The sequence below is a fragment of the Phalacrocorax aristotelis genome, chromosome 4, assembly GCF_949628215.1.
Source record: "Phalacrocorax aristotelis chromosome 4, bGulAri2.1, whole genome shotgun sequence".
Classification (NCBI taxonomy): Eukaryota; Metazoa; Chordata; class Aves; order Suliformes; family Phalacrocoracidae; genus Phalacrocorax; species Phalacrocorax aristotelis.
The window spans coordinates 75,006,381-75,019,736 of record NC_134279.1 but is presented as its reverse complement, the minus strand read 5'-3'; the positions used below and the strand labels follow the sequence as shown (position 1 = coordinate 75,019,736).

General features: G+C 42.6%; 1 protein-coding gene across 5 annotated transcripts in view; it reads left to right on the top strand.

Moving 5' to 3' along the window:
* The window catches only part of LOC142056719 (NELL2-interacting cell ontogeny regulator 1-like), a 28,449-nt gene extending 27,690 nt beyond the window's left edge, over positions 1-759 (top strand). For all 5 annotated transcript variants that reach the window (XM_075092051.1, XM_075092053.1, XM_075092054.1 and 2 more), the window contains one exon: positions 233-759. In XM_075092051.1, coding sequence (XP_074948152.1) covers positions 233-304 — 72 coding nt within the window. In that variant the 3' untranslated portion in view covers positions 305-759. The remainder of the gene's footprint in view (positions 1-232) is intronic.
* Positions 760-13,356: the final 12,597 nt, after the last annotated feature.

Here is a 13,356-nt window from a genome sequence, read left to right as displayed (position 1 = left end):
TTTCTCCATGTCACATGAAATATTACCATGTTGGTATGGCAATTAATCACACAAAAGATAAATTATTTTGCAGAGCAGTAAGCAATAATTCTGATTTCTACTTCAGGCCTCATCTCATACAAACAATTCCAAATCTTAGAACAAAAGTAAAATGAACTTTTCCTTGGGAGCTAATTAGTTTTACAGCGCTGACGCTTGTTTTCTGATGTTGCGTTTTTTCCCCCTCTTATAGACAGAAACTCTGCTTCTTCAGGTGGAAAAAAGAAATCTGTGCGACTGTGTAACTGCAAATCTGCTGAACTGAATCCTGGAGTCCAGCTAAGGAGTATCACCGGTTCAGCATTTTTTAAAATGCAGCTGTATGAAGTACAGCTTTATGGAGTTAATGTTGCAAGCATGTATGCCCCGGTGTAATGAGGAAATTGGTGGGCTGTGTCTTATGTATTTGTCTGTTCTGTTTTGTTTTTTTAAAAAGTACCTTCTTTTCACATCCACTGGGTTGCCAGTAAGGGCTTGATTCAGTAAATCCGTTACTTGGTATTAGAGCAGGGGGAAAATGTACCTGCTTTGATTTTTAAATCAGAGTTGGCCAAGTGTAACCCACAAGATAAATATGGCTGGCAGTGCTCTAGAGACACTTGCAGCTGGTTTTTGTCTCTAATATGAACGTACCTCTGTGGCAACTTGCCCAGTTATATTGAGACAGGGAATTGTGGTCTCTGTAGGCCTTTGCCTGTGTATTAAAGATGATGGAAGTCCTTTCTGTTTGTTGTCTGCACTGTGACCACATTCAGACATGTTGTAGTTCTGTCAGCTGTAATGAGGTATGTGTCATGAGGAGGTATGTGTGTGCTGTACTTGGACCAAAACAGTTTATATCTTAGTGCTGACTTTTCTGGTATCCTGCATAAAAATATTGTCTTCTTTAATTAAAACCTTTAGTTTCTTCCCCTCCTTCCCTGAACACTCTGTTCTTAACCCACCTGTATGTCTGAATAGCTTCATCTTAGCAGGTCAAATGGATATAGAAGAAGGAGAATAAGGGTATGACTAGGCAGCCTTGCCAGTCCCAGCTGTACCAAATGCTGTCACCAGCAACTGCACATCATCTCACTAAAGGAAAGCTCTGTGCAGTGCCAAGAAGTTTCTTCATGAGAGTGCTCCTTATTTTACTTTAGGTGAAACACAGTGGTTAGGTCACACGTATTCTGTCCGTTCTGTGGTGGATTGAACTCTGAACATTTTGCTCTTTCCTTGTAGTTGCCTTTAAAAGTTGCTCTTTTTGTTTCAGGCATGAAGAAAGACTTGTGTACCTGAAAGCTGAGATGACTTTTGTCCTCAACTCTACCACTTTGTTCTAAGATACATGTCCACCCACAAGTTTGAATTAGGCTGAGCAGTCTGAGCAGATGCTCTGAGTTTGTTTGACGTTATTTAGAGCTGTCTCAAACCACTGCAACAGTGGGGCTGTGGAGTGCTAACCTGGCTTGGGGCATGGATGGGAGGTGGACATATGAAGGCTAAAATCTCTTCAGCTGAATTGGGAAGAAAGTGTCTGCCTGCAGCCTTACTTCTCTAAATAAACTGGTGGGGCTTTGCTGGAAGCGGATGAGAGAGGAAACACAACTACTGCTCTGCCAGTGCAGCTGTAGGTATGGTAAGAAAGAGTTGGGAGAGTAGGGGAACATGATAGACAGCCTCAGTGCCTGACAAAACCTGTGCAGGGCTTGGAAAACCAATTCCTGCACACTGAGAAGAGCAGCATGCCCTTTGTCATTGGACCAGGACATAGGCCAGCACAGAAGCTCAGTGTGAACTGGAAAAGGGATTCTGATGTTGTTTTTCCAAATTCCTTCAAGGAGCACTAGTGCTGCGTGTTTTTCACTAAGCCCATTCACACAGCATGGGAGCACTGGCACTGCTCATATCTGGCTGCTGAGCAAAATAAGAGTAACTGCAAGCCTCACCTGCAGCTCCACTCCCAGAGAGTGGGAACGGGTAGCAGCCCTTACTCATGCATGGCAGAGCATTTTCTGGACTTCTTGGAGCAAAGCCTCTGTTGGAGGGCTTCAGCTGATCCTGACTGTAGCAGAATGGCTTCTCAGAGGTTCTTGGCTTTTATTGTACTTGGGTCATCTCCATCTTGTTCTAGCTTGGCTTTGTTGCTCTGCTTTGCTCTGGACCTTCCTTGGCTCTCCTCTCCAGTGCAACCTCCATTCCCCATTCCAGTCTGGCACTTCCCTCTCTCTAGGCCCAGGCATTTTTTGATGAACCTCTGGCACCCTGTCCTGATGACTCTGTGTGTAGTCACTGCAAGTGTGGGTGGTGGGGCTGGTACTCCTCAGGTCAACAGTCCCTTTAGATCCAACTGGCAGCACTGCAGGAGCAACAAGTGGCACTCCAATTTACCATGGAGTGAGTGAACATGGTGCCAGACAACACTGATATCTCACTCCCTGTCCAGTGAACATATCGTGGGGAAGGGCCTCTTTTTACCTGGGAAGCCAACATTCCTATTGCAGAACTTGGAGAAAGTCCCCGAACTGTTCACGTGATGAAAACTCTGCACCCAAGGCTGTTAATCCTTGGAGGTGGACAGGACAGCAGCCTGTCCACCGGGATGCTGTAAGCTCACCAGCTTGCTATAGGTGTGGACAGGAATCCAGCCATGGTCAGCTGCTGGTTTTGCCAGGCATTGAGTAATAGATGTTCTGGCACAACTGGAAACACCTGTAGATCTTGATGAATTTTCCCCTTGGTGTCTGCACAGACACCAGCTTGAATAAAAGAAAATCTGACCATGTGGAAATATTTTCCTTTAGTCATTTTGCTGCACCTCTGCCTTCTGATTCACATCACCATTGGTATCGAGACACAAGACGTAAGACATAATAGCTGTTGCCCCAAGAGAGAGCAACCAGGAGGGGTCTAGATGGGAAAAGGCGAGTAACTTTCTCATTCTCTTCCTCAGAATCTGAAAAATTAAAGATTCCTTTCAGTCTGCAGAAGATCCATTAGAATCAGGAATTTCCTAGCAGAAATTGCTGTATGATACTTTAAGGCCCACCTTACCTATTTTCCTTTAGTCAAATAGCTATTCTCTATTACCTCTTGTTCAAAACCACCAAAATAGCAGGAGAACAGAAGACAGATAATATGCCACCAGTTTTAAAAAAGGATGGGCAGGGAGGTCTGGGAATTGCACCCAGCAATCAGAATATCTGTTCTGGACAAGTGAACAGAAACTGTTGAAGGATTTGAATATGTAAATTCAGGTTCAATATGACACAGTGACAAGAGTCAAGACTGTCTTTATAGAGCAAAATAATACAGCAGAACAAGATAAACTGCTGACAAAATCAGCTAGGATAATCCGAAGTAATGTACAGACTAAGAGTCTTCAGTCTGGACAAGAGATGACTGAAGAAGGAGGTGATAGAAGCTTATAAAACCATGCATGACCAGAGAATGACTGGTGTATTTTCCCAAACAAGAAGCGGGGTGCATTGAACTAAACCAGCTGGAGGCAAGGTCAGAGCAAATAGGAGGATGATGCTCTTGACCTGCTGTGTGTTTCAGTTGTGGAAGTCTTTATTGCAGGATGTGGCTAATGCTAAAAATTTACATGGGTTTAAAAACCAGCTGTTCAGATTCATGCTTGAACTGTTAAAGAGAAAAACACCAATTCAGGAGGTCCCTGAACCACAAGCTGTTGCAGGTTAACAGTGTTGTTGGAAGACATTGTAGTTGACCTGGTTTTATATTTTTCCCTACATGTTCCTTACTGCTGAGTGCCAAGGACAAGGCACTGGCCTCTGAAGGATCTTTGGTATGATCTGGTGCAGTTGTTCCTATGTGTAGAAATGAGCCTCTTCCCAAACTCATCATACAAACCTCCCTGTGCTCCAGAGAGTGACTTTTTTCTCCCTCAGAAACAAACATTTTTAGAAAGTCTTGATGTTCTGGGTTTCCCTATTGCCTGAGGACAGGGCACCATTAAGTAGGCCAGTGGTCCTGCTTCTGCAGCCCAGTATGTTTCAGAGACTGCTCCAAAGGGAGGAGTAAAAGCTCCTTTTCTAAGGGAAAGGAATGGTACTGCAAAACATTTGCCTACTGCCAGGAAGTAGCTATAGAATTACTTGGATATCAGGGTCTTCTACATAGCGTACAAGCCCAGTCCTGTCTAGCTTTCACTCCTTGCCCTATGGCCTTTCCTCTGCTTCTGTCTTGCTTTTTGCTCAAGCCATTGTCCTAGCTTCCCTTTGTGCTGACCATTGGATAGGCATATCCTCTCTCCTGTGCCATAACGAAATCTTGCAGCAATGCACTCACGAGTAGCAAACACTTGTGCATGTGAAAAATGTCTGAAAGTGATTGTATGTTGCTGTGGTCATGCTGCTGAGCTGGGAAATCCCTTCCAGACTTATGGTCCTATGTCTTTGATGGCTCTGGCACTGTTTTGCCTTTTGTCCCTCTTCCCCTACACTTCCCTTCTCTGCCCTCTGAAAGCCTGACATTTTAAACATGAAAAATGGAAAGCATTAGTACACACAGCCGTTCTCTTCCCATCATACTTAAAATTGCTGCTGTGCCTCCTACAAGAAGTGCATTTTTTCTCCTCAAAATCCCAAGGTCCCTGTTAAATCCAAACTGTTGTTTCACACATATTTAATAGGGCCATCAGAACATGCATGCATCCTTCTCACTGTACAGCTTGTCCTGTTTTATTCCCTGTACAGCATTATGTGGTTGTCTCGTGCTTTGCGACTGCACTGAAAGCTGTCTGGGGCAAAGAAGTTGTTGTTTCAATAGCACTGAAACGTGGCCATCATACATTCAAGTGTAGTGAACTTATTAAATAAAAATCAAAATGTAAAATATGCTGGCCTGTTGCTCTAGTTTTCAAGCACAGTATTTGTTTTTATGCGTAGGTTTGCGGTTCAGTCTCCATGTAGATATTCTTTAACCTTCTAACTCCAGCTTGCTGTTCTGACTGTAACTTTGTAGAGATGGGGAGTGGCAGAGATGACATTTTCAAGGCCTCTAAGCTCCTGAATTTTAAAAAGTGGCTTAAAACATAAGAAAAAGAGTTCCAGGAATGATGCTATGAGAAAGGAAGTGCAAATATCTGCATATGTTCTATTTCTTACATTGGTCTGCCTACGCTTTTCTTTCCTGATAGTCAAAGCTGTTGTAATTTGATTTCTGCTCTGAACCATGCACTTGCTGAAAACCTACTAACCTATCAGCTTATCTTCATTAGCCTTGAGCACCTTTTGCTGTTTAAATCAAAGTAAGTGGTACTGCACTTTTCTGGTCATTTAAGTGACAAAACTATAGCTTGTGCTCTTTGTCAATAGAGTCTGAAAATGGAACAGGACTGGCAACTCTCTCATTATTCTTTATATAGCTTCATTCTTCTTTGAGAGTCCAAATCAACCAGAAAGACTGCTGCCTGGTGATGCAAGCTAGACGGTTCCATAGGGTAAGCAGGACACAGGATTCAAGGGAGGCCAGAATTCATGCTCTTGTTTTGGGGTGGGGGAACCTGAATTTTCTGAGTGTGTGCATTAATAGCTGTACTTAATGTTCATGTTCAGGCAAACGTAATGGCAGCCTCAGCCCTGAGCTACATGTAATTGTTAGATGTTTTCTAAGCATTGATGCTCTTTTTATTTTTTTATTAACATTAGATCTTTATTTTTACCCTAATCCTTTATTTTATCCCTAAACTCCATAAAATATTTGGCTGTGCAAAAGCCAGTAGGTACCACTGACAGAGAATTAAAGAATCACATCGCTGGGGAAGTGTAAATACAACAGATTTTTTTCTCTGTGAAGCATCAGTTGTTGCATTACAGAGGTTAGGGTCTTGTGTTAATTGTTAGAGAATGTAGAGGAAAAACACAGCTTCTATTTAGTTTTAAGTGCAAAGAACATTTAACGTATGCCAATTTGATGTGCATAAGGTTATTTATCTAAGGGGCTCTTCTACAAACTGAGCAGAAAGTGTAGGAGCTTGTCTGTATAAGAGAATTGTGTCTAGTCCAAATTAATGGGAAGATCAGCTAATGTAAACTACATTTTTATGTCAAATCTGGACTAACTTTTGAGCAAACCAATGCTCGCTTAGGCAAACAATATTGACAAAAGTTATCAGATTGTGTAGCTTCTGCACTGAGCTTGGTGAAACGTAGCATTTTCCTTTGCATAAATCCCAACAGACTTTAAAGTGGCTGGTGATACGAGGTTTAATGAGGTGGTATCTATTCAGCTCTCGACCACAACCCAAAAGAATGACTGCAGTTTACCCTGAAACTCTTCAGTTTAATATAGCAGCTGGGGAGAGACACAAACTTTTGGACCAAAATCAAAATTGCCAGCATTTGTGAATGTTTATAGTCAAGGCTTTCATTGGAGGCCATCTTCAGTGCTGTAAGGTCTTTCAAAGCTCTGGCATTGTGGGTTATTTCTTTTCCCCAGTTAAAGGGCAGAACTTCATCCATGCAGTAAATTTGATACACATGGTTTCTTGCCAAAGCAGCTCTTGCATTCACCCTGGACTATATCTACACTGTAATAAAGCATCCAGCTTGTGAAAAGTATCTGGTTTCAGCCAACAGCACTGAATATAACTAATGTGCAATTCAGTCTTGCATTGAAGTGGGAACTGAACAATGTTTAAATGCCTTTTGACAGCTGGTATATTGCACATTTAAAGTATGGTGGTTTGTTTTATATGCAATGTAAAACTAAACAGCATTTTACCCATGGAGGGTTGAACCATGTCCTAGCAGTCTCCCCACCTCCCCTTTCTGTATGCACGTGCAGGCTGTGCAGAGGAAAACTGCCTGTGCCTTCTGTTACTCTGGTTTTGGTAGCCACAGAATAACATGCCCAAACCCCAGCACTTAAAAAAACAACCAACAGGTTCTTCCTCAACATCAGCTGCTCTCAGGACACATGAATTCAGTAGGGATTTTTACAGACAATTTTCTAGCAAGTAAAAAAATGACATGCTTATATTGTCCTAGACAGGGATAGGACTGGCAGAAGCAAGGCAAATAGCTCAGCTTTGCTGCCAGAGCTATTCAGACTGAGTGTAGGCAAAACGGTACACAACCCTTGCCTATGCTGTATATTTACCCCATGTCCAGCACAGTCACCAGTTGCTGGATTTCCAACAGTCCAATGCAAACCTCAAATACAAATTAGTAAAACTGGTATTTTGCTAGTGGTTCTTACTTTTTCTTGCAACCAAAAGTCTGAACTGACCTTCATTTCACAATAGCTTGACAGTGGCCCCTCCCATGTAGCAGAAAGCATTCTAGGCTTTAGAAAGTGTTTAAAGATGCTTGTCATAATTCAGTTGATTTTTGGAGAACTGATCAAGCCTGGAAGCTTTCTCACATCTTACACTGTGGTGAAAGAGTTCCCACTTTAAAGGATCTTGGTGCTAAAATTCTATCATACTCCCTATTTTCAGCCACATCCCTGTTTTGCAGTGTCACATGGACTTAGTTGGACAGCTACAGTGTCTTGAAGCCTCGTAGTCTGACCAAGGTTCAGCTTGTGGTTGGATTCTTGAAGGGTTTTCCAGGAAGCTCTAAGATGGGGAACTTGTCAAGCAACGATGCTAAGAACAAATCTGTCATTCCATGAAGAACACTTTTTTCCCCACCAAACCTCTGACTTAGCGTTTAAAGAAGGTACTGAGCCATCAAGCAAAGGTGAATCATTATCTCATGGCATGAGGGACAAGATAAGTATAGGGTGCTCTAATTTTCAGTCCTTCTCAGAGCTTGAGATGGCTGTCAGAAAAAAGGACAACACATTTTATTCTGTTTATGGGCTGAAACATCTACAGTGCACCAGCACAATTAATCTGCAAGATTGGAATAATTATTTAAAGGAGGATTAAGAAGCTGTGGTCCCTGGCAGCTGCCTTGCAGCCAAATGTCTCTGAATTCCTTTATCAGTGGCCCATCCCAAAATGGGAATGTTCTCTAGCCCTCATACTTGCCTAAGCTAGAAAAGCGTTGCCTTTGCCCTGATAACCGAGGAAGGAGAAATAGTTACTCTGAATTCCAGATGCTGCACAAGGGCAGTGCATTTCTCCCAGGGGTGTCTGTGTTTATGCTGGAATTCCAACACAGAGACCTGGGAAGTGACTGCCTGGGAAGCAGAATGATTCTCATAATCATAGAATCATGAAAAACAGAAAGGGAAAGGTATCCATAAGAAATCACCTGGTCCATCTCTGGGCCAGCTATCCCAATGCCACTCCCAAATGATGTCTAATTCATACCTACAGGCTTAAATATCCCCTGTCTTTCACAGGCAATCCATCCCAGTGCCATCCCTATTATTAAGAAGTTTCCCAAGGGCTTTGGTGGTGCCTCCTTGATGCAATATAAACCTCTGATTATTTCTGCAGCTGTTAGTGTCTCTGCTAGTTCCTAGTATTGCGGTGACAAAACCACATGCAGTACTAGAGCTCAGACCTGCTGAAGGCAGTCTAAGCTCTTGCGCTTTTTTTTAATATCCCAGTATAATTGCATTTTTCGGCAATGACAGAATATTGTAGATTGATTTCAGCTTGTGACTCCCTAGCTCCACACTAGAAGTGCCACTTAACCTGCTGTTCCCTATTCTAAATATGAGCTGTTGATTATTGCTGATGAAGTGTGGCACCTTGTTCTCATCCTTATCAGATTTTATTCTGTTTTTAGACCCTTTTTTCAACTTGTCTGTATGATTTAGAATTCTAGTCCTCTCCCCCAACATCGCTTATAACTCCCAGACTGATGATACATCTTAAATAACTATTTTGCATATCCATTATTCAGTTGGCTAATGAAATGCTGAATGACCTAAGTCTCCACAGACTCCATGCGATATGTCTTTCCATGATGACAGTGACCCATTGCTAACTCTCAGCAGTGACCCAGCCAGTTTTGCTGGCCTCACAGCAGTTTCCTTCATTTGCTTATGACAATGCTGTGTGAAACAGCATCAGAAATCTTCCTGAAGTTGATTAAATTGGCTTTTCCCTACCTGCAACGCCTATTGCCATGTCACAGAAGGAAACTAAACTGGTTTGACTTGTTTCTTGACAAATACCTCTTATTTGCAACTCCACTTCTTGTTTTCCAAATGCTTACGAACTCTTGGTGGGATTTTTGCTTCTAAAGCATTCCCAGGGATTGACAGTAAACTGGTTTGTGTGTCATTTTCCAGTTTCTCTTCCCCCATTTAAAGATAGTCACTGCATTTGCTCTTTTCCATGGCTGTTATAACTCATATCTCCCTGAGCTCTCAGCAATTAATGCTCATGGTGGTTGCTTTACTTTCTTCTTTAAATACCCTGAGGTAGGTCTAGTGAAAGCCCTGAGTAAAAAGAGAGCTCTAGGCAGATTGAAACCTAGAAAAGTGACCTGGCACAAGCCTACAAGCACGTGTAAAAAGCAAATTTCTGCTAAATGTTCTTACCTAAAACATGTTCACTGGTATTAGTTGTGTTAGCCTCCTGCTCACTAGTTCACCTTATTTTGGTTGGTAGATAAAACAGATGCTAAGCGCTGTATCACTTTCTAGGCATCATCTTGATTAACTTCCCCCTTCTGCTGAACAGAGAACAAACTCTTCACCTGGTTTTTGTCTTCCTTACTCCCCATGTGTTTAAAGAATGCTTTCTCGTTATTCTTCATGTTTCTCACTATTTGCATCTGGTTTTGCTTTTTGGCCTTTCTGGGGTTGTGCATGTATTCTCTTTCCACTCTATTATTCAAGTAATGGTAACCAGACACAGATTCTTCTGTCTCTGTGCTTTCTTCTTCTGTTCCAGTTCAACAAAGGCCTTGTGGCCATGTTTGCAGGCAATGATTTAGCACTTCGTATTAATCTGGGATTAATGACCCTATTTGCCATGTGTACCCATGACTATAATAATGGAGTTCTAAAATTAGAACCTTTGCCTGCACCTTCCTTTTATGCACACATATTTAACTCAGGCCTTTAATGTTAGTGCTTTTGACTAGGCATATACATTTTCTTCCTCTACCATAAAGATGTAACTTTCAATACCTATAATGCTTAGGCATCAATAAGAGATTTTCTGAGGGAGCTACCAGATGTCTATACTCACTAATCATCTTCCCAATAGATGTCTGGATGTTTCTGATTATTTTGGAAGACACTCTTCTTGTGTTAGCAAATGATAATAAGGTATGGATTCTCTGCAGTAAAAGAAAACAAAGTATAAATATTTCCGACAGCCCTCTGGAATTCACTGACAATTTTGAGACATCAAATGGTCTTCTATGTATCTCTTGGAATTTTCTCATCCTTCAAAGTAAATTTAGTACTGGTATCCCTTAGTCATAGTGGTAGGCAATAGCGACTGTAATAGCAAAGCAAGTCATGCAAGTGCTTTCATGCTTCTCTCTTCTTCAGCTTTGCTGGAGGTGACAGAACAACACAGATTTCTGGAAGTTTTCCATGCAGACAGTCTCCCATTCCCTGTGAACTGAGAACTGCATCTTGGATGACACAGTTCTGTTAGCAAGAGGAGCTGGGAATTTTTTTCTTGCTTCTTAAAGACACTGGCATTTGACGCAAAAACTGGCCTGACTCTGCAAGTGCAATGTCCCATTGTTTTATGTTGGCACCAAACAATTAAAAAAAAGATGACATTATTTTAAGATTAGCAGTGAGCTGTAACACAGAAATAACACCTTCCACCCTGTTAGATGGTGGATAGAGAGGGCCCTACTGCAGATTCCCCTCACTGTCACAAGTGAGAGCATGTTCAATGGTGCTGTACTGTCTGGATGGCCGCAGTCCAATTCAGCCAGGACTCCTTCTGTGGTGCTATCACAGTGTTAAGTCTGGATAGTGGGTGGTTGAGCAGTCAGAAACCAAGACAAAGGCAGTCTATCCTCTCACAGAGAAGCTTTATTGGATGAATATAAAACCATGCAAAATTTTGCTGTAGCACCTCTCCTATGAGGACAGGCTGAAAGAGTTGGGATTGTTCAGCCTGGAGAAGAGAGGGCTTCAGGGAGACCTTATTGCAGCCTTTCAATACTTAAAGGGGGACCATAAGAAAGATGGGGACAGACTTTTTAGCAGGGCCTATTGTGATAGGACAAGGGGTAATGGTTTTAAACTAAAAGGGGGTAGATTCAGACTAGATATAAGGAAGAAATTTTTCTTACTGAGGGTGGTGAAACACTGCAACAGGTTGCCCAGAGAGGTGGTAGATGCCCCATCCCTGGAAACATTCAAGGTCAGGCTGGACAGGGCTCTGAGCAACCTGATCTAGCTGAAGATGTCCCTGCTCGCTGCAGGGGGGTTGGACTAGGTGACCTTTAAAGGTCCCTTCCAGCCCAAACCATTCTGTGACTCTATGATTCGATAATATATAGACCCTAATAACAAGATATCACCAAACCATGTGTAGGCATCTTTGGAGTCTTGGCATCCTGGGAGTGACATATTTCAGGACATTTGGCTTCTTTTTATTAAAAATTTTCCCAAGGTCTCTGTTCTGATCCCCTTTAATACTTTCTGCAGTTGTTTAAGATGGATAACGTCTCTGCTTACTACTGTGGTTGCCCTTCCTTCTGAGACATCAAATTCCTTTCCTTTCGTAACTGTGGGTTGTACAGCTTGTTCTACCTACCTACTGAAAAGACCAAGCAATGATGAAAAAGGTTTTACAAAATAGTTACAATTTTAGAAAAGACTCTACTGATACCTTTAAAAATTATTAGAACAAACAACGCTTTCCACCTTACCAAAGGTGGTTGCATCTTTAGGCAATTCCTTTCTGTCCTTGTCTTCAAGCTCACGTGTGAAAAGTGTGATGTGGCCGTGGGACTGTAATGAGTGTATGCACATGAAACACATATGCCAGGGAGAATGGAAGTGTAAGGCTTGGATTTTGTGCCAGAATTTCCATTTGGTGTTATTTAAAACTGCAGATCAGGGCTAGACTATGTGACCAGCCCTAGATGAGTGTATATTCAAACTGTATAATGTTGTTGCATTACATCCTGGCTCTTACAGAGCTGCTCCTTTAACAGGCATCTGAGGCCTGTGAAGAGACAAACAATGTTAAACTGGGCCTTCTCGCACAACCTCACTTCAGGCATCCAACTTCAGAGCTTGGGTTAGGAGTCTCAGCTTCTCATAAAGTCAGTGGAGCCATTTTGGTGCACACGTGTGCACCTTATGAAGACTCCATTGACTGAGACCTTCATTTGGACCTTCCACGCAAGGGGAGTTGAGTCTCAGTTGTACTTTGGGCTAAAAGTTTGCTCAGTGTGTCATTCTTGTAGGAGTTGCTTCCGCTACTCCGGGCTGCCCCCTTGCAAACTCCTCTCTTGCATGCATAAGGCAATTCCACTTTGCCAGAAAGTGGTCAAGAACCTGGAGTCCTTTGAGACGGCTTTTAAACTAACCTGGTCCAAAAGCATAAGCATTGAAATGAGGGATGTGAGAGGTAATTCTGAGGAAGCCAGAGGAACAAGTAAAATAGAAGCACAGTACATTGCTAGTGACAGTCCTTAGGGCTGAAGAAAGCCAGGGATAAATTGTGTCTCAGCCCGGGAAGGCTGATTCCTTCACAGCCTGGCAGGTTATTTATTCTGTACAGATCAGGAAGGCTGGAGCCTGCTTCCCGGTGAGAGCAGGTGGAGTGTCCTCCCCTGAGAGAAGGACAAAGCCATGAATTGAACAGATACGTTGCAAGATAGGTCTTTAACCACCCTCTGGGGCAAAGAGGTATTGAGAGCCTCTCTCTCTTTTCCAGAAGGTATCACCTTCACTTTCTGAATGCTTGAGTTCAGCCAGGTCCTTATGGATGTCTCCTATCCAGGAGGGCTCATGCTTGAGCTTTGTCAGGACACAGCCTATTAGCAAAATCCCAGATCAAGAGCTGAGCTTGAAGTGAGGAACCTTAAACTTCTGTGGTGCACAGGTTTTGGCTGGGCTGTGTTCATGGTTACCTAGTGTGATGCTGTGCAGGATCCGTATTCCTGGTTGGTCCATGTGCCAATGTTGCTGTTCTCCACAAGGCTTCATTTTCAGTGTAGTTAAACAAAGCCCATAATGGAGTCTGCCCCCGAGCCCAGGGTGCCATCAGTAGGCCCTGCATCTTTATTTTACCAAGGAAACTTCTGAGTTTTCATCTCGTTTGAACCTCCCGGAACAAAATCTCACTTTATGTGAGTTGCAGCTAAATCAAGTGATGGGAGCTGCATATTTCAGCACAGTCCCTCTGGGAATAAACGCAACAAACACAAAACTTGCCTAAGACCCTCTTATGTGGGTGGCAGCAGCCAGTGTTTG